General features: G+C 44.4%; 1 protein-coding gene across 1 annotated transcript in view; it reads right to left on the bottom strand.

The window, feature by feature from the left end:
- DMXL1 (Dmx like 1) overlaps positions 1–27,447 on the bottom strand; it is an 86,532-nt gene that overhangs the window by 49,705 nt on the left and 9,380 nt on the right. The window contains exons 2-8 of the mRNA XM_072141105.1: positions 10,271–10,396; positions 5,231–5,308; positions 3,310–3,388; positions 2,940–3,072; positions 2,335–2,401; positions 2,037–2,215; positions 1,287–1,476 (exon numbers count right to left, since the gene is read on the bottom strand). Coding sequence (XP_071997206.1) covers positions 1,287–1,476; positions 2,037–2,215; positions 2,335–2,401; positions 2,940–3,072; positions 3,310–3,388; positions 5,231–5,308; positions 10,271–10,396 — 852 coding nt within the window. The remainder of the gene's footprint in view (positions 1–1,286; positions 1,477–2,036; positions 2,216–2,334; positions 2,402–2,939; positions 3,073–3,309; positions 3,389–5,230; positions 5,309–10,270; positions 10,397–27,447) is intronic.

Genomic DNA, 27,447 nt, shown 5'->3' with positions numbered 1-27,447 from the left:
TGCTTTTAGTGAGATTTATGAATAAAAGGACAACTAGGTGCGAGTTAGTGAACCAGGAGGTATGTCCTGGACAGTAATTTATGCAGGCTATGGGGGCATAGTCTAGTACATACACACATTGGGTCATAATTGGCTTCAGTCTCCATAAAGAGCCGTTAGGCCTCACCTCAAAAGTGGCAGAAATAGGATCTGCTCTATCTATTGGAAGACAGAACATGGCCCTCAACGCATGGATCCTTACTGTGTTTAGGACTGTGACAGGGGCATAATGTTAGCCATAATATCCACTTTGTATCCATTCACCATGGCAATTATTAGCCACTATAAAAGGCATAGCAAGCTTTGCTCTAGAACCCCTTCACGACTGCCATAAGGTTATGTGCACATGCCCTGTGCAAGGACATTTATAAACATGACAGCCCTGGCACCTAGAAATACAATTTTTGGTGACCAAAAAAAAAAAAAAAAAACACAACCTAATTTTTTCACATTAGTCTTTTATCGGCTAAATTTATGAAGAAAAAATTTGTGGTTAATAAACTATTCTATTAATAGTTTCATGTCATGAAAAAAAAAAAAAAAAAACTACTGGGAGAGTTTTTCTATCTTCATTTAAAGAATCGCATAAAAGAACTGCAAAAATTGACCTGGACATTTAGGCAGCAATGACCCTCAGTCATGAAGAGGTGAAAGGACCCAAAGATAGGAGCAGTAAATAGATGGCAGACAAGAGTTAGCACTAGTGGAATCTCCATACAAGTCTGTGGTGATTGGCAGGGGGCAGAGGAACAATGGGAAAATGAGATACCACAGACAGGACATCCTCTACACCCACTTCTCAGTTAAAACAGGGATATATCCTGCATTTCGGTCAGGATCTAAGCTGGAAAATGGATATATAGGGTCTTATTTACTAAGGGTCCCGCGGCCACATTTTCGTCAAGTTTTTTGGGCGGGGGCTTTCATGCGACAAATCGGGGTGGGCCGTCATACGATCCGACGGATTCGGACAAACCACGGGATTTAACTTTGTAATGTGTCGCAAGATCAAGCACTAACATACACCGTGAAGAAGGTGGTGACAGATGCAAGATATCGGGGCGCGATCTTACTGAATTGAGGCAGCTGTGCATTGGAGTCGGGGAACGCACCTTGGGGATCGCGCAGGGACGGGTAAGTAAATCTGCCCCATAGTGTTATTCCCAAAGTGTACTGTTACTGGCCAGTCACAATATTGGATAAGAAAATAAACCCATTATCCTGGACTTAATCTCCTCAGTTCTTACCTCCAGTGCACTTTGCACACGCTCTTTACTTGATGGATTTCTTTTGAAGTTATTATTTAAGCTGTCTGGCTCATTTTTTTGGCTGAATCCATCTCCACATAAAAGGCTGTCGTTGGGCAGTAGCGTTTCTGCCCATAGTCGACAAACATTGTCCTTGCAGCATGTGAGAAGAACATTACATACAGAGCCCCTGCCAGGAGGAAAACAGATTTGTTTTTAAAGGATTTTCAAATCCATTTTATCCTTTTGTAACCAAATCTAAAAACGCTAAAAATGGGTCTGTAGTTTAACGCTGAAAGGGATAGTGATCATACGACTCATTGCAGAGTGTAATGCAGATACGTGTCAGAGGGACAGCTACAAGTATAGTGTGGGGTTGAAGCTACTCTCCTTTACATAAAGGTACACCAGCACCTCTGTCCTCTCTACCTGCATCCTGAACAATGACCTCATACTCATGACATACAGAACTTGTGACTAGGTCAGAGCTCTATAGATATATGTAATCATAGCTTTGTGTATGTAGTTAGTAGAAGCAGGCCTGTGAAAAATGAACTCTTCCTCAAATGCTGCAGCTCTGCAAGTGTAACCTGGGGAGGTGCCTCACTACTCCCCACCCCCTCTTCTCTGCTATACTAGTGTAGCTGTAGAAAGTCACTGATTAGATACTAAGAGCAGAAGGGAAGTGTTATAGCAGATCCTTATGAAGATCACATACGGTACAGTAAAAAGGAAAAAAAATGCACTGACCGTGGCATAAATTTACTTGTCTTTCTCCATGAAAATCCTGTCACTGCTCGTGGATGAGCAAGGTAGATAAAGGAAAAATCTACTTCTCCTTGGCCTTCTTTCTCGGGGCTGGTAACTGGAGATGAAACAGCAGAGTGCCAGCTTTCAGTATTGTACCAGACCTTTACCAGGCAGTCATCCTGTGAGAAATAAAAGATTCCAGGTAAAGAATTAAAACATAGCCTCTGACAATAGAAAGCTTCTATTATAGTGACTGCCACAACAAAGAATACATTAAAACAAATAAGGAATAACGCACCTTTCCAGCGGTTGCAAAAAATTCTCCATCAGGGGAAAATTTCATTAGATGAACCGAAAATGCTGTTCTGCAAAATAGATTATTTTTTATTATTTAAGGGGAGGTACATCTTCACTTTCTTTACATGGTAAGCACATACATTAGTAAAAAAACCTATGTTCATGTTTGATGTGGAAAAACAAAAATAGCCAAAAGTAACATTTTTAACTTTTTAAAATGAATAATGATGAATGAATAATGATTAAAGGGTTTTTTCTGGAGGTTAAAAAACATGGTTTTCTTAAACGAAAAAAAAAAACCCCAAACCAAAAAAAGCACCTCTCCCGACAGAGGTAGTCTGTGGCTGTAAATACCGACACAAACCATGGCCAGGTTTGGAGGATAGAACACCTGTTATTAAACCTATGGACAACCCCTTTAACAATACTACTTCAAATTGCTACATTCCAGAGGTGCTCATCATGCATTTTATAACGCAATGCTAATGCGGCCTCGGGGTTGAAACTGTTTCCCCTTCTGCAAAGCCCCTTCCTCTTCCCATCTAACATAGTGTGCATGCTCATGGGAAACAAAATGAAGTAATATTGCACAGAAGGAGCTCTTACTTGCACTGCCAGATGTAGGTCCAGTTAGCAAATTCGTTGTCGACTTTCTCCTGAGAATCGTCATTGGATAACTTGCCTACAGTGACATTGGACCAGAGCTGTAGGCTGCTTGAGCTTGTTAACAGACGTGTTCCTGGAATAAATCGTAATCTGTTTAGCAAGGACACATTCTCACATTAAGACTAGACACATATTTTGTCATCATTTTCCATTCATCTTACTGACTGGCAAGTCCAAACCCAAGAAGAGGCACCATATCTCTATTGTACCTTTCTTTGATTTACATTCAATTCCTGGCTTTGCGATTCAGATATCTGGAGATAAATACAGTGAAAGGGGGCCATACACTGTGTGTATACCTGCTGCTTACCTGTTGGGTCCCACGTTAGATTATGTACAACAGAGTCCAAGACTATGTGGCCATTTTTCTGCCACTGAGGGTGAACTCCCTAAGAAAACAAAATATCCATTAACGTCTCATCATTTCTATTTACTCATGTCGGTCACTGCAAAGTACTGTGGTTGCACATAAGAAAGCTCCACAGCAAAAAAAGAAAAATGCTAACATCCAAGTAAAATAAAAATGTAAACAATGCTGCATGGATTTTTAATATCTTTGTGAATAGATTTTACTAGAACGCACAGAGTTGTACATGCAGTCCGACCTGCCAGCAACATGTTATAGAACAGAATGTGCACAGCAGAAACAAAACTTTTGCTAAAAAGTGCCTGCGTCTTACAGTCCAAAGGTCAGGAGGATCCAACGCTGCCAGAACAACCTCACCACTTCCCTGTTGATGGGGTGAAATGCATTATTAGCTCTTCACCTGATCTACTAGAGAGCTGACCCTCTGCACTGCCCTCCCTCTCCTTCTGCAGGACCATGAGTGATGTCAGAAGCATGTGACTGACCAAATGCTTCCTTCTTCCCAGGAAGACAAAATTCTTAAATATACCCAGGATGGCAAATTAACACATTCTTTAATTCAATGTTATTAACAAAAATCTGGCAATTCACAGATATAATTCTAACCTGTCTCTATCAGTCCTGCTACTGTATATTGGCTGTCCTTGGATATGACCATAAACTCCTGACTATGATCGGGCAGGTCTTTCTGTCTGCTCATATTCCTCTCAAATTAATGCATATTTCCTGTACTGGAGGGGGAGGAGGCAGAGAGCACTAGAGCCATACACACTTCATATCCAGCAGCTGCAGAGGAGAAACCAGCTCTACAGAAAAGACATAGCAGTACTCTGTGTGTGTGTGTTTTATTGGTTAGGTGAGGCAGCAGAGCTGAGTGTGTCACTGTGTCTTATATCCATCTCATCTCTAAACTCTCTTTTTCTATATGTCAGACACTAGTGAATGTTCAGAAGCTGTAGATAAAGCCTGTACCCTGATAATCTAAGCACATTGTCAGCACACATCTCACAGCACAGAGGAATCATGAAGTGTTTGTTCAGCTAGTGCCTGTCCACAATGCAGAATTTTACACAGCTAATACAGTGACAGGAGCAAAAGTAGCAATAAAACTGAGTAAAATTGCAAACTAAGGGGTTAAAGGTTATCTAGTTAGCATCACTAGGGGATTAAGATATGAAACCTTTTCTTTGTGTATGAACGCAGCAAAGAAGCGTGTGAGCCTATAAACACAGTAGAGCCATTTTTGTGGTGCTTGTGAGCGACAAAGCAGAATTTTTAATTCGCGTCAAATATATTTTTCCTTTTTTGGATGGTATGGAAAAATATGGTAAAAGGCTTTGTGAGAAAAACTAAAACAATTAAAATCTCTGCTCTTTCTGTGCTTAGGAGTCAAGTGGGCGCTGTTAATCAGCAAATGACCGCTAACAATCTTATCTGCTGGTAGAGTAGATTACACTTTCATGGTGACAGGTTTCTTTAAAGAAATGAAAGAGGAAAATCTTATAAATTTACTAGAAGTAAGCAAGCATACAATTTTTGATGTCTAGCCAAAAATATATGGCTTGTATTGTCAAAGAAATGTCCCCTGCTGCCATTGACAATTGCATTTTTTTTTTTTTTTTACAGAGTTTGGCTGCAGCCCGATGTCAGGTGCTTGGGCCGTGGCGCGGTGGTTGAGGAACACCGATCATTGATTGCTTTGTTTTTATTTTTCTACTTGGTAACAATGGAACTTTTTTGGGCTGTCACTGTAGATGGGTTGTCCTAGCAGGAAACTCCATGTAGAAAAGCAGAAGTGTTGTCATGTCAGTGCCCACTATGTTACACAACAGTTTACTAGCCATAGACAGCGATGTATACTTACTTGTAATGTAGCATGCTTAGGTTTCAGCACATTCACTGGTTCAAAAATGCAGATCACATTGTTGTAGGACGCTGCAATCTGGAAACAAGGAAATAGGTCATCACTTTGCAGCTTACAGAAAGGCTTCGTCACCTTCATCTATCTTCACATGACAGTCTGTGTTAATGCTTTGTCTCTGATTTCCAGTCTATGTTATAATTCTCATTTTCCCACATGATTAAAATGTGTGCACATGGGTAACACTATTCGGTCGCTGAACGTCCGTTTAAAAACACTTACCGTTTTGCCATGAGTTTGGCTGCTTTGAACCTGTTTATTAAGCATGTGTTTTCAGTATGAATCCATTTTTTAATGTTTACAATGCATTTTGCTGCTTTGAACAGGTTTATCTAAATGGATAAACAGGTTAAAAGCAGACAGACGCACGCTAAAAAAACGGATGGGTTAAAAATGCATGCGTTTTTAAACAGAGTGAAAAAGCATGCTTAAAAACGGACCAAAAACGCCACGTGTGGCATCACCCTAATCTTTGAAAACAAAGGTTGTCCACTTTCAGCAAATGATTAACCACTTCGCGACCACCCGCCGTGTATTCACAGCGGCGGTCGGGTCGCGCTGCATGGAGAGGGCTCACGGGCTGAGCCCTCTCCACAGCCGGTAAGTCTTTGCTGCATATTGCAGCAAAGGCTCACCGGTAACACCCTCGATCGGTGCTAGCACCGATCGCGGGTGTTTTCACAGCGATGGCTGCCGGCAGCCTCAAAAAGATAGTGGCGATCCGTCTCCATGGTAGCCTCGGGTCTTCCGAGGCTATTTCGTTTTAGCACATTGTAATGAATGAGGAGGAAAATCCCCATATACAGGCGGTCCCCTACTTAAGGACACCCGACTTACAGACAACCCATAGTTACAGACAGACCCCTCTGACCTCTGGTGAAGCTTCTGAATGCTTTACTATAGCCCCAGACTGCAATGATCAGCTGTAAGGTGTTTGTAATGAAGCTTTATTGATAATCCTTGGTCCCATTACAGCAAAAAAGGTTTAAACTCCAATTGTCACTGGGGCCAATTTTTTTTTTATCTTGATCTACAATTATAAAATATACAGTTTCGACTTACATACAAATTCAACTTAAGAACAAACCTCCAGACCCTATCTTGTACGTAACCCGGGGACTGCCTGTACTGCCATACTGTAGTATGGCAGTGTATGATAGGACCGATCAGACAACCTAGGGTTAAAGTACCCTAGAGAGTCTGAAAAATAGTAAAAAATAAATAAATAAATAAAAAAAACTAAAATTTCAAATCACCCCCCTTTCCCTAGAACTGGCATAAATAAACAGTAAAAATCATAAACACATTAGGTATCGACGCGTCCTAAAATGCCCGATCAAAATATGATAACGGTTTTTCAATGCGTTTAAACCCGTAACGGGAAATAGCGCCCAAAGTCGAAAATGGCACTTTTTCGCCATTTTGAAAAATATAAAAAAAATCTATAAAAAGTGATCAAAAGGTCGTACAGTCCTAAAAATGATATCATTGAAAATATTATCAAATTTCGCAAAAAATGACACCACCCACAGCTCCGTACACCAAAGCATAAAAACTTATTAGCGCCAGAAGTTGGCAAAATAAAAAAAAAAAAAATTTGTACAGGAGGTTTTCATTTTTGTAAATGTATGAAAACATTATAAAACCTATACAAATCTGGTATCCCCTTAATCGTACAGACCCAAAGAATAAAGTAGACATGTCACTTGGGGCGCTCAGTGAAAGTCGTAATATCCAAGCACACAAGAAAATGGCGCAAATGCGTTTTTTCACCATTTTCACTGCATTTGGAATTTTTTTTCCCGCTTCCGAGTACATGGCATGGAATATTTAATACCATCACTATGAAGTTCAATTTGTTACGCAGAAAACAAGCCGTCACACAGCTCTTTACGTGTAAAAATAAAAAAGTTAAAGATTTTTGAAGGTGGGGAGTGAAAAATGGACATGAAAAAACAGGAAAGGGCCGGGTCCTTAACCGGTTAATATTGATTGTGTGATGTCACAGGTGCATGGTTCGTTATACCACAGGCAGTAATCACAGCTGTGTGTTATAACGAGCCGTGCACCTGTGTGACATCACATGACCTGGGGCCAGTTTTTTTTATCTACAGGAAGCTAACAGTGACATGTCCTATAGAATGACAGCAAGCAGAGATCTAAAAAAAACAGAGGAATTGTTACAAAAAATAAAAATCTTTTCATTACACAAAACAATATCAATTACGAAAGTGAACAACCCCTGTAATATCACCCCCTTCTGAAGGCCAAATCTCCATTACAGGTAATATATTTGTTATACCCTCCATAAAACCACTTTATCTCAACAGTTTGTGCAGCAGAGATCTTACCTATGTTCTCCATGGCCACTGAACTTCACAACAAAATTTCTTTTGATACAGATAATTGTCACAAATGCGGAGGACTCTTACACACTACACAGAATATTGTACACCAAATCATTGCTGTCATGTACTACGAAGATTAAAGGAATCCTTTGTTTCTATGGTTTTCGAGTAGGCATTTAACCCTAGAGCAGAACTTTCTGTTTTCCTTTTTTTTCGTTGTTTATTTCACTTTTCCAAACCAGGGAGTTTCCAGGTTTATCCATAAACATTTACCATATTTCCAGAGGATACTGTAGGTCAGTGATGGAGAACCTTTCAGAAGTCAAATGCCCAAACTTCAACCCAAACCCACTTATTTATGACGTGCCAACACAGCAAATCTAGCTTTAACTTATTGCAATCTTCTTGCCCTGTGCTGTACCAAAGCTTTCAACAGTCCTGAGGACCAATAACAGTGACAGAAGGAAGTAAAATTCGGATGGCCATTGGAGCTTCCTTTGACAATCCCCTGAATCCCTGTTCACACCTTCTCTTCCTACAGTCTCAGGTAAACAGCATGCTTCCCTTTAAAATAATGCTGAGCATGTCACGTCCTGGGCCTAGAGGAGGATCCCTTAAGTCCTTTTGGTGAATTCTGTCCTTGGGCAACAGCCTGATCACCCACTGAGAGAACCACCTCTCCACCACTGCAGTAGTTGATAAAAGTGGGATTTCTGTACGATTGTGAATAAAATGACAATGCACATGAATGGCCGCTACTAAACTAACTTCTCTTGAGACTGACTTAGGTCTGTACTCTGCCATCTCCAGCAGTGCCACTGAAGTGAATGGAGTAGCGTGCATACATGTACAGTACTTCAACATTCACATGCAATTTCCGGAGGGTCCCAGTGACTGACCCCAGTAATAACACACTACTGGAGACCGTCACTCACTGTCTGAATAAAATAAATGGTCCCAGCAATGTTCATTTGAAAATACAATTTATGGGCTACACATATTTCTGTTCTCATGATGAGTGGAAGAGCCAGGGGTTCACTGATCTGAAGACCATGTCTGTATAATAGAAATGGGTCACAATTTTTATGGCTTCACATGTAAAAAATTAGGGAGCGGTCACACATACTGCTATTTTACAAACCACGGACCATATCCCAATCACATATTCATTTCTATGTAACCACGAGCCATCAGTTATCAGATCCCGGGGTCTTGTATTGCTTTAATGCAAGACGCTGGGTTCTGGTTACCAATGGCTTGTGGTTACATGGAAATGTGTATGTGATTAGGCTATGGTCCATATTTGTAAACACAGCGCTAGCAGTACACGGGATCACTCCCTAAGGAGCAAACTTTGTACATGTTCTAATGAAACAATAAAAATTGTTACCCACATCTCTATTATACAGACATTTTCTTAGGATCGCTTGCGCTACGTACTGTGACTGAACCCTAAAAGATAGAGATGAGCAGAGCAGACACCCGTGTTCAAATTTGGTTGCGCGACCCAGACATACTGCCAGATTGGTGGCCGTATAGCCAATACAGCAAATTGATGCCCCTAGCACCCAGCTGTGGCTTTGATAACTACAATAAGCTGAGCCTTTATAGCACAACTTCTGGTGCATGGAAAGTTACAGCCCAGGACAAATCTAGATCTTTAAAGCCTTAAAGGTTATAAACGTACTTTCCTTGAGAGCAGATGATGTAAGGTCTGTAGGATATCTGAAGAAGCAGCAAACGCTTAGGACATTTCATTTCACAAGCTCAGAGAAGCATGAATATACCATTAGATAAGGATGTATTATAATTAGTAAAAATAATTATACAACTAGAACTTCTGAAGAAATCATTCTATATACTAAATTACATTAAAAATGCTACTCAAAAATGGCCTATGCAGAGTGTTTACCAAAAGTCACAGACAGTATAAGCCCCCCCTGCCCAACACAACCAGCGACAGTGTCAGGACAATGGTGTTCCTGGAGAAGTTGTTATACAGTGATGAGCGCACAGCCCCCTAGAGAAGGTTTACCAGGGTAAGTACTATATGGGTGACCCTACAAGGGAATTGTATTTATTCTGGTAAGGTGGTTAACCCCTTTAATACATGTTAACAACCCAACACTAGGGAACCCGCCTCGTTTTAATCTACTATATAAAAATCCAACAATGACATATAAAGAAACAATGACACTGAATAAGTTGGACAGTGTGACCTCGAAGTGCCAGATATGCTACCATCAATTAACTCAAAGGCTCCGTCTATTTGGCTGCCACCTTTTAATTTATGGCTAGATTTTTTTTAAAAATCTATATACGAGAATCTCTACTAAGAGAGAATATTTAACAAAAAGAACTTAGAACCCAACTTCCGAAGTTTCAGGTGCAACATGAAAATCTCTCACCTGAGACCAATCATATTTGCAACTATCTCATAATTACTTTCTAAAAGAGCTGATGCCCTAATACAGGTTACCCTGCATGCAAGCACTTTATTAAAGAAATCTGTATTTATATACTCTTTTTCTCTGCCATGAGCCTAGCAAGTATTTATTTAAAAAAACAAAAATGTAAACAAGGACCAGAACTATTTTTTTTTCACCAAAGATAAGTGTCTGTTACAAGTACTTACCCTGCCCTGTTGCATGGAACAGTCTACACATCCCACCAGAACATTTCCATGTTGGACGCCAGGAATTACTTGTATTCTCTCAAAATCACTTCCCAAAATCACAACATCGCACCCTGATGCATAAGCCTGCGAATTTGAGGAAAACATGTTAGTTGTATATTAACACTGAAATATTTGACATACATCCAAGCTATATAGCACATTATTATTTATAGAGCACCATTAATTCCATGGTGCTGTACAAACAGTAAGGGGTTCACATACATTACATTAAGACAAGAACAAACGAAAAGAACAAAATACAAAAATTACAGACTGTCTGGAAAAAGTGGAAGGAGGAGGCTGCCCATGAGGGCTCACAATCTATATGGGAGGGGAGATTAGGTGAAGGAGCAGAGCAGTTATTGTGTGTTGTAGGCAATCCTGGGTTTTCAGATTATATTTGAAGGTTTGGAAAGTGGGGAACAAACTGATACATTTTGGTAGAGAGTTCCCGGGGTATGGGGAATGCACGGGAAAAGTCCTGGGACGGTTGCGAGAAAAGCAGATGGTAATAGAGTGAAGCTGAAGATCCGGTGCAGAACAGAGATTTCGTGGGGGACAGTATTGGTTGAGGAGTTCAGAGATATATGGAGGGGACAGGTTGGATTAGCCGGGAAGCAGAGTTATTGATGGATTGGAGGGGCGGTAAAGAATTGGCTGGGAGACCACAGAGAAGACTATTACAGTAGTCCAAGCGGGAGCTGTTGAGAGAATGGACTGGTAATTTTGTAGACTCTGGGTTGAGGAAGGGTCAGATACGAGAGATGTTCTTCAGATGGAGGCGGCAGGTTGTAGTAAGGGACTGGATTTGAGACCTAAAGGATAGAGTAGAGTTAAAAATGACTCCAAAGCAGTGGACTTTATGGTCTGGCGAGAATGTGGAGCCAGCAATTGGTGGGAGGGAGGTGTTAGGTGGAGGAAAGATTAAGAGTTCTGTTTCGTTCCATGTAGCATTTTAGGAAGAGAAGAATGAGGAATATGGCTGGAATTCTGGCAAGAAGAAAAGATATCTGGGTAAAATATATAGAAGTGGTATTAAAAGCCATGTGACTTAATGAGCTGTTCTAGGCCAGTGGTGTAGATTGAAAGTAGGATCAGAGGACAGAACCTTTTACAGATGCCTAAAGCGAGGTAGCGAGGTGAAGAAGTGATAGAAACAAAGTTTGGTTTGAGAGGTACGAGGCGATTAAGTAGAGGGACAGATCAGCGATACCAAGGGAACTAAGCATCTGCAGCAGGAGATAATGGTCAACACTATCAAAGGCAGAGGACAGATCAAAAAGGAAGAGAGCAGAGTAGAGGTGTTTGTCTTGGCAGATAGTAGATCATTGCAGCACAGAACAAAGCAAAAACACAAGAATCTAAGTAGTAAATCTGTCAAAATGATCAAAAAAATAAATAAATTGTTCTGCTATTGGAGGTCAATGGTTACATAACCAGAAATGTACTGTTCCTCGTTTCAATTGGTGGTAAAGCAAACAGCCTATGGGACTGAAGAAGCCTGTGGAGTAGTTGTACTTTGTCATCATCAGCAGTCAATAGAGACTGGATTTAGAAGCGGAATGAATATTCAATGCCCATCACATTACCTGCTATATTACTTCATCATAACAAGGTTGGAAGTCTGGGCTTTATAATGTCAAGACAAGTATCGGATTCACAAAATTCAGGCACAGTTTTTTCTTTCACAACAATAGTAAACTGATCTGATGGCACAGGTTTTACTAGATGTGTATTTTTTGTACTTTCTTTATGGGCGACACAATGACAAGTCCCTGTACGGATAAGCTGTCTCTACAATATGGACTATGAAATGTACTACCTGTTAGCGGTGTCCAGCTTCCAGCCCTGTACTAATGCGCATAGCAATGAGGAAGCGGCTTCAGGTTATTACCTGGCATGAATCACTGTGTTTACCTGCCCATAAATACTCCTGCCTCCCACTGATAGAAAGCAGGAGATAAGGGGAGGACGTCAATACGCATGTCCCTCTTTATCTCTACATTATGCAGGCATATGGGGATATAAGACATGTGTAAGCAAAGGTAAAATGACAAGAACAAGTAGACAGAAGGATGGTTTACCAGGGCCTGACACTTCTGCTACAGGAGAAATCAGAGCTTTTCTACCGCTCCTCTCAGGAGATGTTGACTAAACATGACTTGTGTGTACTTTGAGCCACAGCGGAGGAGCCAGAACCAGTCTGGGGCGCTCGTACAGGGATGTAACTGGAGGGGTTCTGCCCCGGCCTGTGGAGATAGGACTAGTACCTTACCATGAAAAAAGAGCCCTGTTATGCCCGGCCACGTACAACACATACTAAAGCCATCGCTCTTATTCTCCACCTGTAATTGTAGTGCAGTCAGTGCCAGGCAGCAGTAAATTATAGAGCGCAGTATAACACCCACTACTATTACAATGCCCATGTGTAACCGGCACCTGTGCTCCCTCCTCACAATGCATCTATTGTGGTCACATCTCCCAAATCAGAGAAGAGACAGAAAAATAAAAAATATATCATGTCTCGAGAAGAAAGGTCCATACGAGGCACAAATGTATCAGACTCCAGTGGTATTTGAGGAACAATTTGCTTGTTTGACACCCAAACCATATAGTGGATAAGATCAACAGATTAAGCAAAGGGTTAAATTTTAAGACCTGATTTGTTAGAATGTCATCTACTGTCCCAGTCCTGTAATGCCCTGATGGAAAATCTGCAGTGTGTACATTACAAATGAACATACCCCAAGGCTTTAGGAGTTTGTCCTCACCTTAACCCAGAAGTTTACATGCCCCATGTAGATGCAGTGATGAAGATCTAGCCGGGGTAATTCATGCACTTATGGAAACAAACAGCATTGCAGGTGGTAATTCAGGGCGACCAAATACACAGCCGGTATTATGGGCTTATTATAGCAGGTATGACATGCTGTATGAATAGATTCCCACCGTGGATGTATAATCTGCAGCATGTAAATAAAAGAAAAACATGTGGTGCTCATTTTCGATCACATAGGTTTTGGGTTTGAATTGTGTTTCAAAAAGATATTGAAATGCAAAGTGTGAACACCGCCTCAAGTGAAGGTTGCCCAAAATTATCTCTTGGGATAACATGGGACGACTAATCATGGACTTCTTACTTACAAAAGACATTACACTATTCCAGGCTTATCCGCCAGGTTTGGAATCTGATTAAATTCGTCAGTTCTGAGGGGACATTGCATGACCCAGCAAGTAGTACTCTGACATATAGAGCCGGTCTCCTGATGTGAATGCGACATACACTGTACTATTACAAAGCAGCTTCAGGCGCCATAGCAGCTGCCACAGGGCCCCACACCTTCTCCCCTCCCGCAGCAACCGCCAATGCCCCACACCATCCCAGCAGCAGCCAGTGCCCCACGCTAAGCCCCTCGTCTCAGCAGCAGCCACAGTGCCCAACACCTACCCCCCCCCCCAGCAGCCACCGTGCCCAACACCTACCCCCCACAGCAGCCACTGTGCCCAACACCTACCCCCCACAGCAGCCACTGTGCCCAACACTTACATCCCCCGCCCCCAAGAAGCAGCGACAGGGCCCAACACCTACCCCCCCCAGCAGCAGCCACAGTGCCCAACACCTACCCCCCACAGCAGCCACTGTGCCCAACACCTACATCCCCCGCCCCCAAGAAGCAGCCACCGGGCCCAACACATACCCCCCCCCCCAGCAGCCACCGTGCCCAACACCTAACCCCCACAGCAGCCACCGTGCCCAACACCTACATCCCCCGCCCCCAAGAAGCAGCCACCGGGCCCAACACATACCCCCCCCACCCAGCAGCCACCGTGCCCATCACCTACCCCCCACAGCAGCCACTGTGCCCAACACCTACATCCCCCGCCCCCAAGAAGCAGCCACTGGGCCCAACACATACCCCCCCCCAGCAGCCACCGGGCCCAACACATACCCCCCCCCCCAGCAGCCACCGTGCCTAACACCTACCCCCCACAGCAGCCACCGTGCCCAACACCTACCCCCCACAGCAGCCACCGTGCCCAACACCTACCCCCCACAGCAGCCACCGTGCCCAACTGACTGACGCCTGTAGCCCACCTGTGGACGCAGTGCTGTAGTGCGGTTTGCTCATTCTTCTGTACCTGGAAACTTGCCATTAAAATTTGCCGGCATTCGTTATCATATGCGCTGGATCACCCTCTTTTTTCCTTCGGGATTCTTTTGTTCATTGGACACGCTGGTCACGTGAAGATCCGTGCTGCTTGATTGGAAGCCTACTTGAAATACCTCCAGGACGGGTGAGCCACACACTATCTGCCATACAAATTTTTCCATGTATAGACTAAGCAGCCACAGGGCCCCACACCTACCCCCCCTGCCCCCAAGAAGCAGCCACAGGGCCCCACACCTACTACCCCCCCCCCCCCCGGCAGCCGCAATGTTGCCTCACACTCCCCACCCCCCTGGTTTGCGCAGTAACATTTGGGGCTAAGAAACCTTCTAAACTGAAGAAGGTAGTAGGAGCCTTTCATATTTGTGCAACAAAGCGGTGAAGTGTGCAGATGGTCACAGCTATTTTGTGACAATAGGCTCCTGTCAGTACTCGCTGTATACTGTACACAAAGCTCAGGTCCGGAGAAGGACCTGGAGTTCCTGTTCCAGTACAGCCAGACCCAGACGCTGCGGCGTGCCTCTGCATGGAAGAAACTGCTCTTGTTCAGTCCTTCTCTCAGTTATTTTCAGCTCTGAAATCTATTTTAAGCTTGTAATGGGTTTAAACAAATTGATTTCCTTACAATATAACGAGGATCAGCGCTAAGGGGGTTTTTCAATTCAAAGTTCGATTAGAGAGGAATTTAATCTAAAATATTTAAAGGGGAAGAAGTGACCTCAATGATACAACTGGGCAGCAGGCGTCCTACATGAGATCATCGGTCCCATAGAGGGATGTATCTGCTATGAAGAAGCCTGCTATGAAGAAGGTTACACAGATCTCTACTGCCTTACACTGTGTGCAGCTGTACATGGTTAACACTACTGACAGACTCTCTTAGTATACATGGAGCACATTCATACATACTCCGTTCACATGAATGACACAAGACCCCTGACCTATTGATCGATGACTTGATAGTAATTCCTAACTTATGAATAATCAATAAGCTGTTCTGGTAGGACAACTCCTTATTAGATCATAATGGTACATTCAGACGTAGCACTCCTCATGGCCAGGACATTGACAGGTTATTTACACATAACAATCCATGAGAATTACAGAGAAACACTCGCCAGGTAGACGCCAATTGTTCTCAGTAATATTTACGTGTTCAACTTCCATCTGCCCTATGGTATAGATACCAAATGTCCGGCTATGTTTACCATGTATAAGAGAATGAATCTAACTCTTTATAAGGACACGGCCTAATATGGCCTTCAGGGCATTCAGGACACAGACTTTTTTTTTTAACCTTTTTCCTGCTCAAATTCCAAGAGAAAGAACTCTTTTATGGGAATATGAGGGCTTGTTTTTTGCAGTTTTGTATTTTCCAATGGGTTAATTTCTATGCCAAAAATAGCATGATATTTCAAATTCACCCATTAAAAAAAGCACTAGGGGCCGATTACTAAAGTAAGCAGCTGCTAGCACTATCTCAGATGCAGCAGTGTTACATTGCTGGCTTTATCAGCACCCTCCGATAACGCTAGCAGACACTGCTGCGAAGTACAATAAAAACCGCTAAACCGCGCTCAAAACGGTCCGCCGTATTCATGAGGGGGCGGGACTAGGAGGCAGTCACTGCCGGGCTACGGAGTGAACGTGGCGTTCCAGGAAAGAGACAGCCCCTCGGACATCCCCTCATGAATGCGCCGGACCGCTTTGAGCGAGGTCCGGCGTTTTCTTTTGTATAGCACAGCAGTGTTTGCTAGCGTTATCTGAGGTTTCTGATAAAGCTAGCAGTGTAACAGTGCCGAATCTGAGATTGTGCTAGGAGCAGAGTTGCACCCTGCAAGCGCAGTACCGCTTTCCTTGCGCACCCGGCTGGAGACTTGTGCAGCTGTGCAAGGAAACCCGGCTAGTCCACCTGGCTGAGCAAGGCAAGCGTTACTACGCATGCGCCGGACTTGCAGACAGTCAGGTGACATTCCCGTCTGTCTGCAGCGCTTGTGAGAGGGACACAGTATGAATTACGTGCATAATTGATAAGGGGGCGAAGACAAGAGGTGCTCGGCTGACATAGGTATTAGCATTTTTTTCATACAGTGTATTTCTTGGACTAACGGACCTTGCCAAACATAAAAAAAAACCCATGACCAGTACCCTCCCCCCCCCCCACTAAGGTAACGAGCATGAGTAAATCTGGTGGTAGATGTGTCCTTACAGTAACAATGCGCTACTGGCAGAGATCTGGTCAGAATTTGCAAAGCTTTACTTTTAGCAGTATCAAGAATTCAATAAACACAGGCCATGCAACATCAATGATCTGTAAAGTGGAGCTAACCAGTGGGTTGTAGTAGATGCGTAGGGGTGCCGGGTATTTGAAGCCACACCAATCTAAATTTGATTACCCAAGGATAGGGGATTAATTTCTAAAACTAGTAACATTCCTTTAGTCTGTCATTTAGTCTCACATTAGTTAGTAAACACCAATGTCTCTAATAAACATGCACCAGAGTCTTAGCCTTCGTGCCGAACACCTTATAGTTTTATACACTTTTCACTGATACAAGGGACGACACCACCCAGTGTAATGACCTGAAAGCAGATATGATCACTTATATGAAGTGGACAACTGGTGTAATTACAGCTTATATCCATCTTCTGCAAGAGTTCTCCTTACAGAGACTTTGCCAATTAAGGCCACCTTGTAGGCGTGTGGAGACTTATAGCTATTGATGCTCCACTAGGGGATTCTGGGAAATAGGCAAGCAAAAAAAAAGGCTATAAAAGTCTACACATGTCTGTGATGCGGCCTTACTTGTCAGTCTCAGTAAGGAGAACTCTTGCTTCAAGTGCAAATCATCAGTTCAGACAAACTGATTATTAATAACAGGGGTGAAAAAGTTTCAGATACTTCATCTGTAGTGGAACGATTTAGTTGTCTGCCATTTTCCATTTAAAAAAAAAAAAAAAAAAGTCTCTCATAACAGCAAGTTTATGATAAAGATTTCTCAGAAGGACAAAATATGATGATACATAGGTGGTGGTGGGGGCAATCAGTGTCAGATGAAATTAGGGTGTTAACCAAAGCCAGTAGGATAAGATATGGGCATCTGCCGTCATCTTATGATACTGTCCGATGAACACAGTTCTTGTACGGCAAGTAGAGATATGTGGAGCTCTCCCTCCCCCTGCCAGGAAGAGAAGGTGTACTTAATGCATACAAATGTCAGAATGTGAACAAGGTTTAGCCCTGGAGTCTCAAACCTGCTTTTCAGTCCCATTAATTTTAAGTACCGCTGTATTAACACTTTATAACAGGGGTCAGGAACCTTTTTGGCTGAGAGAGCCATAAGCGCCATATATTTTAAAATATAATTCTGCGAGAGCCGTACAATATGCTTAAAGGGACACTGACAGAACAATGGCTCCAGCAGTCATTAGTACAGCAAGGAGTGTTCCTCCCCCCCCCCCGTACTAAACTTCCACTGGACCAAAACAATTGTAATTCCCTGTAAAATAAAAAATAGATAATTTACATTCGAGCTTGTCCCAATACAGACGCCAACCGCTGCAGAACATCCCTATACAAACGCCAACCAATGCAGAACATCCCTATACAGACGCCAACCGCTACAGAACATCCCTATACAGACGCCAACCAATGCAGAACATCCCTATACAGACGCCAACCAATGCAGAACATCCCTATACAGACGCCAACCGCTGCAGAACATCCCTATACAGACGCCAACCGCTACAGAACATCCCTATACAGACACCAACCAATGCAGAACATCCCTATACAGACGCCAACCAATGCAGAACATCCCTATACAGACGCCAACCAATGCAGAACATCCCTATACAGACGCCAACCAATGCAGAACATCCCTATACAGACGCCAACCAATGCAGAACATCCCTATACAGACGCCAACCGCTACAGAACATCCCTATACAGACGCCAACCAATGCAGAACATCCCTATACAGACGCCAACCAATGCAGAACATCCCTATACAGACGCCAACCGCTGCAGAACATCCCTATACAGACGCCAACCGCTACAGAACATCCCTATACAGACGCCAACCAATGCAGAACATCCCTATACAGACGCCAACCAATGCAGAACATCCCTATACAGACGCCAACCAATGCAGAACATCCCTATACAGACGCCAACCAATGCAGAACATCCCTATACAGACGCCAACCAATGCAGAACATCCCTATACAGACGCCAACCAATGCAGAACATCCCTATACAGACGCCAACCGCTGCAGAACATCCCTATACAGACGCCAACCGCTACAGAACATCCCTATACAGACGCCAACCAATGCAGAACATCCCTATACAGACGCCAACCAATGCAGAACATCCCTATACAGACGCCAACCAATGCAGAACATCCCTATACAGACGCCAACCAATGCAGAACATCCCTATACAGACGCCAACCAATGCAGAACATCCCTATACAGACGCCAACCAATGCAGAACATCCCTATACAGACGCCAACCAATGCAGAACATCCCTATACAGACGCCAACCGCTACAGAACATCCCTATACAGACGCCAACCAATGCAGAACATCCCTATACAGACGCCAACCAATGCAGAACATCCCTATACAGACGCCAACCAATGCAGAACATCCCTATACAGACGCCAACCAATGCAGAACATCATTATACAGACGCCAACCAATGCAGAACATCCCTATACAGACGCCAACCAATGCAGAACATCCTTATACAGACGCCAACCAATGCAGAACATCCCTATACATTAGCCAACCAATGCAGAACATCCCCATACATTAGCCAACCAATGCAGAACATCCCTATACAGACGCCAACCAATGCAGAACATCCCTATACAGACGCCAACCAATGCAGAACATCCCTATACAGACGCCAACCAATGCAGAACATCCCTATACAGACGCCAACCAATGCAGAACATCCCTATACAGACGCCAACCAATGCAGAACATCCCTATACAGACGCCAACCAATGCAGAACATCCCCATACAGACGCCAACCAATGCAGAACATCCCTATACAGACGCCAACCGCTGCAGAACATCCCTATACAGACGCCAACCAATGCAGAACATCCTTATACAGACGCCAACCAATGCAGAACATCCCTATACATTAGCCAACCAATGCAGAACATCCCCATACATTAGCCAACCAATGCAGAACATCATTATACAGACGCCAACCAATGCAGAACATCCCTATACAGACGCCAACCGCTGCAGAACATCCCTATACAGACGCCAACCAATGCAGAACATCCTTATACAGACGCCAACCAATGCAGAACATCCCTATACATTAGCCAACCAATGCAGAACATCCCTATACAGACGCCAACCAATGCAGAACATCCCCATACATTAGCCAACCAATGCAGAACATCCCCATACATTAGCCAACCAATGCAGAACATCCCTATACAGACGCCAACCAATGCAGAACATCCCTATACAGACGCCAACCAATGCAGAACATCCCTATACAGACGCCAACCAATGCAGAACATCCCTATACAGACGCCAACCAATGCAGAACATCCCTATACAGACGCCAACCAATGCAGAACATCCCTATACAGACGCCAACCAATGCAGAACATCCCTATACAGACGCCAACCAATGCAGAACATCCTTATACAGACGCCAACCAATGCAGAACATCCCTATACAGACGCCAACCAATGCAGAACATCCCTATACAGACGCCAACCAATGCAGAACATCCTTATACAGACGCCAACCAATGCAGAACATCCCTATACAGACGCCAACCAATGCAGAACATCCTTATACAGACGCCAACCAATGCAGAACATCCCTATACAGACGCCAACTGCTGCAGAACATCCTTATACAGACGCCAACCAATGCAGAACATCCTTATACAGACGCCAACCAATGCAGAACATCCTTATACAGACGCCAACCAATGCAGAACATCCTTATACAGACGCCAACCAATGCAGAACATCCCTATACAGACGCCAACCAATGCAGAACATCCTTATACAGACGCCAACCGCTGCAGAACATCCCTATACAGACGCCAACCAATGCAGAACATCCCTATACAGACGCCAACCAATGCAGAACATCCCCATACAGACGCCAACCGCTGCAGAACATCCCCATACATTAGCCAACCAATGCAGAACATCCCCATACAGACGCCAACCGCTGCAGAACATCCCTATACAGACGCCAACCGCTGCAGAACATCCCCATACAGACGCCAACCAATGCAGAACATCCCTATACAGACGCCAACCAATGCAGAACATCCTTATACAGACGCCAACCTCTGCAGAACATCCTTATTCAGACGCCAACCAATGCAGAACTTCCCTATACACGAGCCAACCTCTGCAGAACATCCCTATACAGACGCCAACCGCTGCAGAACATCCTTATACAGACGCCAACCGCTGCAGAACATCCCTATACAGACGCCAACCGCTGCAGAACATCCCTATACAGACGCCAACCGCTGCAGAACATCCCTATACAGACGCCAACCGCTGCAGAACATCCCTATACAGACGCCAACCAATGCAGAACATCCCTATACAGACGCCAACCAATGCAGAACATCCCTATACAGACGCCAACCAATGCAGAACATCATTATACAGACGCCAACCAATGCAGAACATCCCTATACAGACGCCAACCAATGCAGAACATCCCTATACAGACGCCAACCAATGCAGAACATCCCTATACAGACGCCAACCAATGCAGAACATCCCTATACAGACGCCAACCAATGCAGAACATCCCCATACAGACGCCAACCAATGCAGAACATCATTATACAGACGCCAACCAATGCAGAACATCATTATACAGACGCCAACCAATGCAGAACATCCCTATACAGACGCCAACCAATGCAGAACATCCCCATACAGACGCCAACCGCTGCAGAACATCCCTATACAGACGCCAACCAATGCAGAACATCCTTATACAGACGCCAACCGCTGCAGAACATCCCTATACAGACGCCAACCGCTGCAGAACATCCCTATACAGACGCCAACCAATGCAGAACATCCCTATACAGACGCCAACCGCTGCAGAACATCCCTATACAGACGCCAACCAATGCAGAACATCCCTATACAGACGCCAACCAATGCAGAACATCCTTATACAGACGCCAACCAATGCAGAACATCCCTATACAGACGCCAACCGCTGCAGAACATCCCCATACAGACGCCAACCGCTGCAGAACATCCCTATACAGACGCCAACTGCTGCAGAACATCCCTATACAGACGCCAACCAATGCAGAACATCCTTATACAGACGCCAACCAATGCAGAACATCTCTATACAGACGCCAACCAATGCAGAACATCCCTATACAGACGCCAACCGCTGCAGAACATCCCTATACAGACGCCAACCAATGCAGAACATCCTTATACAGACGCCAACCGCTGCAGAACATCCCTATACAGACGCCAACCAATGCAGAACATCCCTATACAGACGCCAACCAATGCAGAACATCCCTATACAGACGCCAACCAATGCAGAACATCCTTATACAGACGCCAACCAATGCAGAACTTCCCTATACACGAGCCAACCTCTGCAGAACATCCCTATACAGACGCCAACCTCTGCAGAACATCCTTATACAGACGCCAACCTCTGCAGAACATCCCTATACAGACGCCAACCAATGCAGAACATCCTTATACAGACGCCAACCGCTGCAGAACATCCCTATACAGACGCCAACTGCTGCAGAACATCCTTATACAGACGCCAACCAATGCAGAACATCCCTATACAGACGCCAACCGCTGCAGAACATCCCCATACAGACGCCAACCAATGCAGAACATCCCTATACAGACGCCAACCAATGCAGAACATCCCTATACAGACGCCAACCAATGCAGAACATCCTTATACAGACGCCAACCGCTGCAGAACATCCCTATACAGACGCCAACCAATGCAGAACATCCCTATACAGACGCCAACCAATGCAGAACATCCTTATACAGACGCCAACCAATGCAGAACATCCTTATACAGACGCCAACTGCAGCAGAACATCCCTATACAGACGCCAACCAATGCAGAACATCCTTATACAGACGCCAACCGCTGCAGAACATCCCTATACAGACGCCAACCAATGCAGAACATCCCTATACAGACGCCAACCGCTGCAGAACATCCTTATACAGACGCCAACCAATGCAGAACATCCCTATACAGACGCCAACCAATGCAGAACATCCCTATACAGACGCCAACCGCTGCAGAACATCCTTATACAGACGCCAACCAATGCAGAACATCCCTATACAGACGCCAACCAATGCAGAACATCCTTATACAGACGCCAACCAATGCAGAACATCCTTATACAGACGCCAACCAATGCAGAACATCCTTATACAGACGCCAACCAATGCAGAACATCCTTATACAGACGCCAACCGCTGCAGAACATCCTTATACAGACGCCAACCAATGCAGAACATCCCTATACAGACGCCAACCAATGCAGAACATCCTTATACAGACGCCAACCAATGCAGAACATCCCTATACAGACGCCAACCAATGCAGAACATCCTTATACAGACGCCAACTGCTGCAGAACATCCTTATACAGACGCCAACCAATGCAGAACATCCTTATACAGACGCCAACCAATGCAGAACATCCTTATACAGACGCCAACTGCTGCAGAACATCCTTATACAGACGCCAACCAATGCAGAACATCCTTATACAGACGCCAACTGCAGCAGAACATCCTTATACAGACGCCAACCGCTGCAGAACATCCCCATACAGATGCCAACCAATGCAGAACATCCCCATACAGATGCCAACCGCTGCAGAACATCCCTATACAGACGCCAACATGTGTCTAAGCTGCTGCATAACCTCACATTAATGTAGAAATGCAGTGGTGGGGGAAGATATGTGAGGATGATGCAGCTATGAAGCTCTCAGGAGAGCTTCATAGCTGCACACAGGACACTAAGGGGTTAGTGCAGAGTGTGAGGAGACACTGGGGGGAGGGAGCACTTATCTCTGGCTGATCCCGGCTGCTGACTCCTTCTCCTTGGACTCCTTCTCCTTGGACTACTTCTCCTTCATGTCTCCGGAGTATGCAGCTCTCTGGTGGTCTCTGTCTGATTCTCCCGCGCTGCTACATCCAGCCCCGGGATTGGCTGCAGGCAGACAGTCTCCTCCCCTCCCTCTCACACACGGAGGAGACTGCTGCAGGGAGGGAGAGAGAGGCGCCGCCCCTGAATTAACCCCGCGGACCCTGCGCTGCTCTGCAGAATACATCCAGGGGCATAACTACAGCCGGGGGCACAACAGCCTGGTCTTGACAGGCAGCGTAGCAGTTGCTGCGGCTGTAGTTAAGCCCCTGGATAGGAGCCCTGGCTGCGAGCCAGATGCGGCCATCAAAAGAGCCATATCTGGCTCGCGAGCCATAGGTTCCCGACCCCTGCTTTATAACATGTTCCTATTAAGTGAACAATTTAAAAAAAAAAAAAAAAAAATCAGATATCAGAGCAATACACAACATATTACATGGGTTTGTTCTGTGGACCCATATGGAACTGCTGTAATAGTTTAGAGAAAATTACTTATATTTAATCAAAATGGTTTCATTCAGGTTTTTGAGTTTCTGTACAAGAAAAATCGACAACCAAAACCATGTCTGATAAACCGGGGACACTTACTTATAGATCCAGGCACTGTGTGGTAATCTTCTTATATTTGTTATCCATGTCCTCCTTCCTTCCTAAAATCAACTTTACCAGTGTCTCACGGTGCCTGGATCCATGTGTAAGAGCCTCTGGTTTAACATGGAGGATTTTAAAGGCAGATTTCCTTTACATGAAATCAGTGGCGTAACAACCGCCGTAGCAGCCGTAGCGGTTGCTACGGGGCCCGGACGTCTCAGGGGCCCGGGATGGACGGCGGAGAATTTATCATTGAGTGCCGTTATCCCGGGCCCTCTCTCCCTGATGACCGAGCGATACAGCACAATAACAGGTGCCCGCTCTCCACACTGTAATGGGGCTCCGCCTGCTGTGCTGATCATGCCCGCCCACCTGTATGGACCGAGCCCACTCTCTCGCCCGCCCACAAACTTCTCATGCCGCTGGAGCAGAATCCTGCCCGCCCCCGCTGCCTCCGGTACTCCAGTCCAGTGATAAGTCCACCTCCGTGCTTTCGGCCGCTGGCCGACATTCCCACCCGCGCATACCTCCGCTCCCGCCCCCCACACTCCGCCGCTCCCCCCGCTGCTCTCGCTCTCGTAGCTCCACTCCACCCAACCTAAGCTCCCGGCTCCGACTCCGCTCCCGCGGTCCTGGCTGCACTCCCCCCAACGAAAGCTCCCGCTCTGACCCCGCTCGCGCGGTCCTGGCTGCACTCCCCCAGCCCAAGCTCCCAGCTCCGACCCTGCTCCCGCGGTCCCGGCTCCACTTCCCCTAACACAAGCTCCAGGCTGCGACCCCGCTCCCGCGGTACCTGCTCCACTCCCCCCAAACTAAGCTCCCGGCTTCGACCCCCTCCCGTGGTCCCGGCTCTCAAACCCCCCCTTCCTCGCTGCTGGGCTGCTGGTTCCCGGCTCCGACCTCGCCTTCCCCCGCTCCCGACTTCCCCCCCCCAACCCTCGCTTCCGGCCTGAAACCTCCACCGATGGACAAGGCAGCAAACTTACCAAGACCCCAAGACCATAAAAGAAAGTTAATGGTATTTTATCTTTGCATATATAGATGTATGTGTGTGTATATTTGTATGTGTGTGTATATATATGTATGTGTGTATATACTTGTGTGTGTATATGTGTATATGCGTGTGTGTGTATATATGAATGTGTGTGTGTGTGTATATATATATATATATATATATATATATATATATATATATACTGTATATGTGTGTATATTTGCTATATGTATGTGCAGTGTGTGTATATGCTGTATCAACAGTTTGTATATGTGTATATATGCTGCATGTATATGCTGTATTTGTAATATTAACCAGGACTTCTATTTTGTACTACATGGCGGTATGCTGTATGCATTTTATACTAGATGGGGGGGGGCATGTATGCATTTTATACTACATAACGGTATGCTGTATCTTATTCTTCATGGCGGCAGGCTTTATGCATTTTATTCTACATGGTGCTACCCTGTATGCATTTTATTCTACATGGGGGTACGCTGTATGCATTTTATTCTACATGGTGCTACCCTGTATGCATTTTATTCTACATGGGGGTACGCTGTATGCATTTTATTCTACATGGCGGCAGGCTTTATGCATTTTATTCTACATGGTGCTACCCTGTATGCATTTTATTCTACATGGGGGTACGCTGTATGCATTTTATTCTACATGGTGGCAGGCTTTATGCATTTTATTCTACATGGTGCTCCCCTGTATGCATTTTATACTACATGGCGATACGCTGTATGCATTTTATTCTACATGGCGGCATGCTGTATGCATTTTATACTACATGGCGGTACTCTGTATGCATTTTATTCTACATGGGGGTACGCTGTATGCATTTTATTCTACATGGTGGCAGGCTTTATGCATTTTATTCTACATGGTGCTCCCCTGTATGCATTTTATTCTACATGGGGATACGCTGTATGCATTTTATTCTACATGGCGGCATGCTGTATTCATTTTATACTACATGGTGCTACCCTGTATGCATTTTATTCTACATGGGGATACGCTGTATGCATTTTATTCTACATGGCGGCATGCTGTATGCATTTTATACTACATGGTGCTCCGCTGTATGCATTTTATTCTACATGGGGATACGCTGTATGCATTTTATTCTACATGGCGGCATGCTGTATGCATTTTATACTACATGGCGGTACTCTGCATGCATTTTATACTACATGGTGGTACGCTGTATGCATTTTATACTACATGGTGGTACGCTGTATGCAGTTTATGCTACATGGCATCACGCTGTATGCATTTTATACTACATGGCGGTATGCTGTATCTATCTTGTACTACATGGCAGTATGCTTATGCATTTTATACTACATGGCGGTATGCTGTATCTATCTTATACTACATGGCAGTATGCTTATGCATTTTATACTACATGGCGGTATGCTGTATGCATTTTATACTACATGGCAGTACACTGTATGCATTTTATACTACATGGCGGTACACTGTATGCATTTTATACTACATGGTGGAACACTGTATGCATTTTATACTACATGGCGATATGCTGTATGCATTTTATACTACATGGCAGTACGCTGTATGCATTTTATACTACATGGTGGTACACTGTATGTATTTTATACTACATGGTGGTACGCTGTATGCATTTTATACTGCATGGCGGTACGATATGCTTTATCTATCTTATACTATATGGTGGCACGCTGTATGCATTTTGCATTTCTTTATTTCTACACCAAACCAATATGATGGATCTGGTCCTGACATTCCCTGATATAATACTTATATGGGGGGGGGGGGGGGGTGGCGTCTCTCTATGGCTCGCCTCAGGCAGCAGACAGGCTTGGTACACCCCTGTGTGTATATATGCCTGTATGTATGCATATATTCCTGTAAGTATGTGTATATATGCCTGTATGTATGTATATGTGCCTGTAAGTATGTGTATATATGCCTGTTAGTATGTGTATGTGTGTATATATGCCTGTATATATGAATATATGCCTGTAAGTATGTGTATGTGTGTATATATGCCTGTATGTATGAATATATGCCTGTAAGTATGTGTATGTGTGTATATATGCCTCTATGGATGCATATATGCCTGTAAGTATGTGTATGTGTGTATATATGCCTGTATGTATGTATATATGCCTGTATGTATGTGTATGTGT

Source organism: Engystomops pustulosus, chromosome 1 (genome assembly GCF_040894005.1).
Source record: "Engystomops pustulosus chromosome 1, aEngPut4.maternal, whole genome shotgun sequence".
Classification (NCBI taxonomy): Eukaryota; Metazoa; Chordata; class Amphibia; order Anura; family Leptodactylidae; genus Engystomops; species Engystomops pustulosus.
Note: the sequence above shows the minus strand (reverse complement) of the source record. Positions and strands in the feature narration are given on the sequence as shown.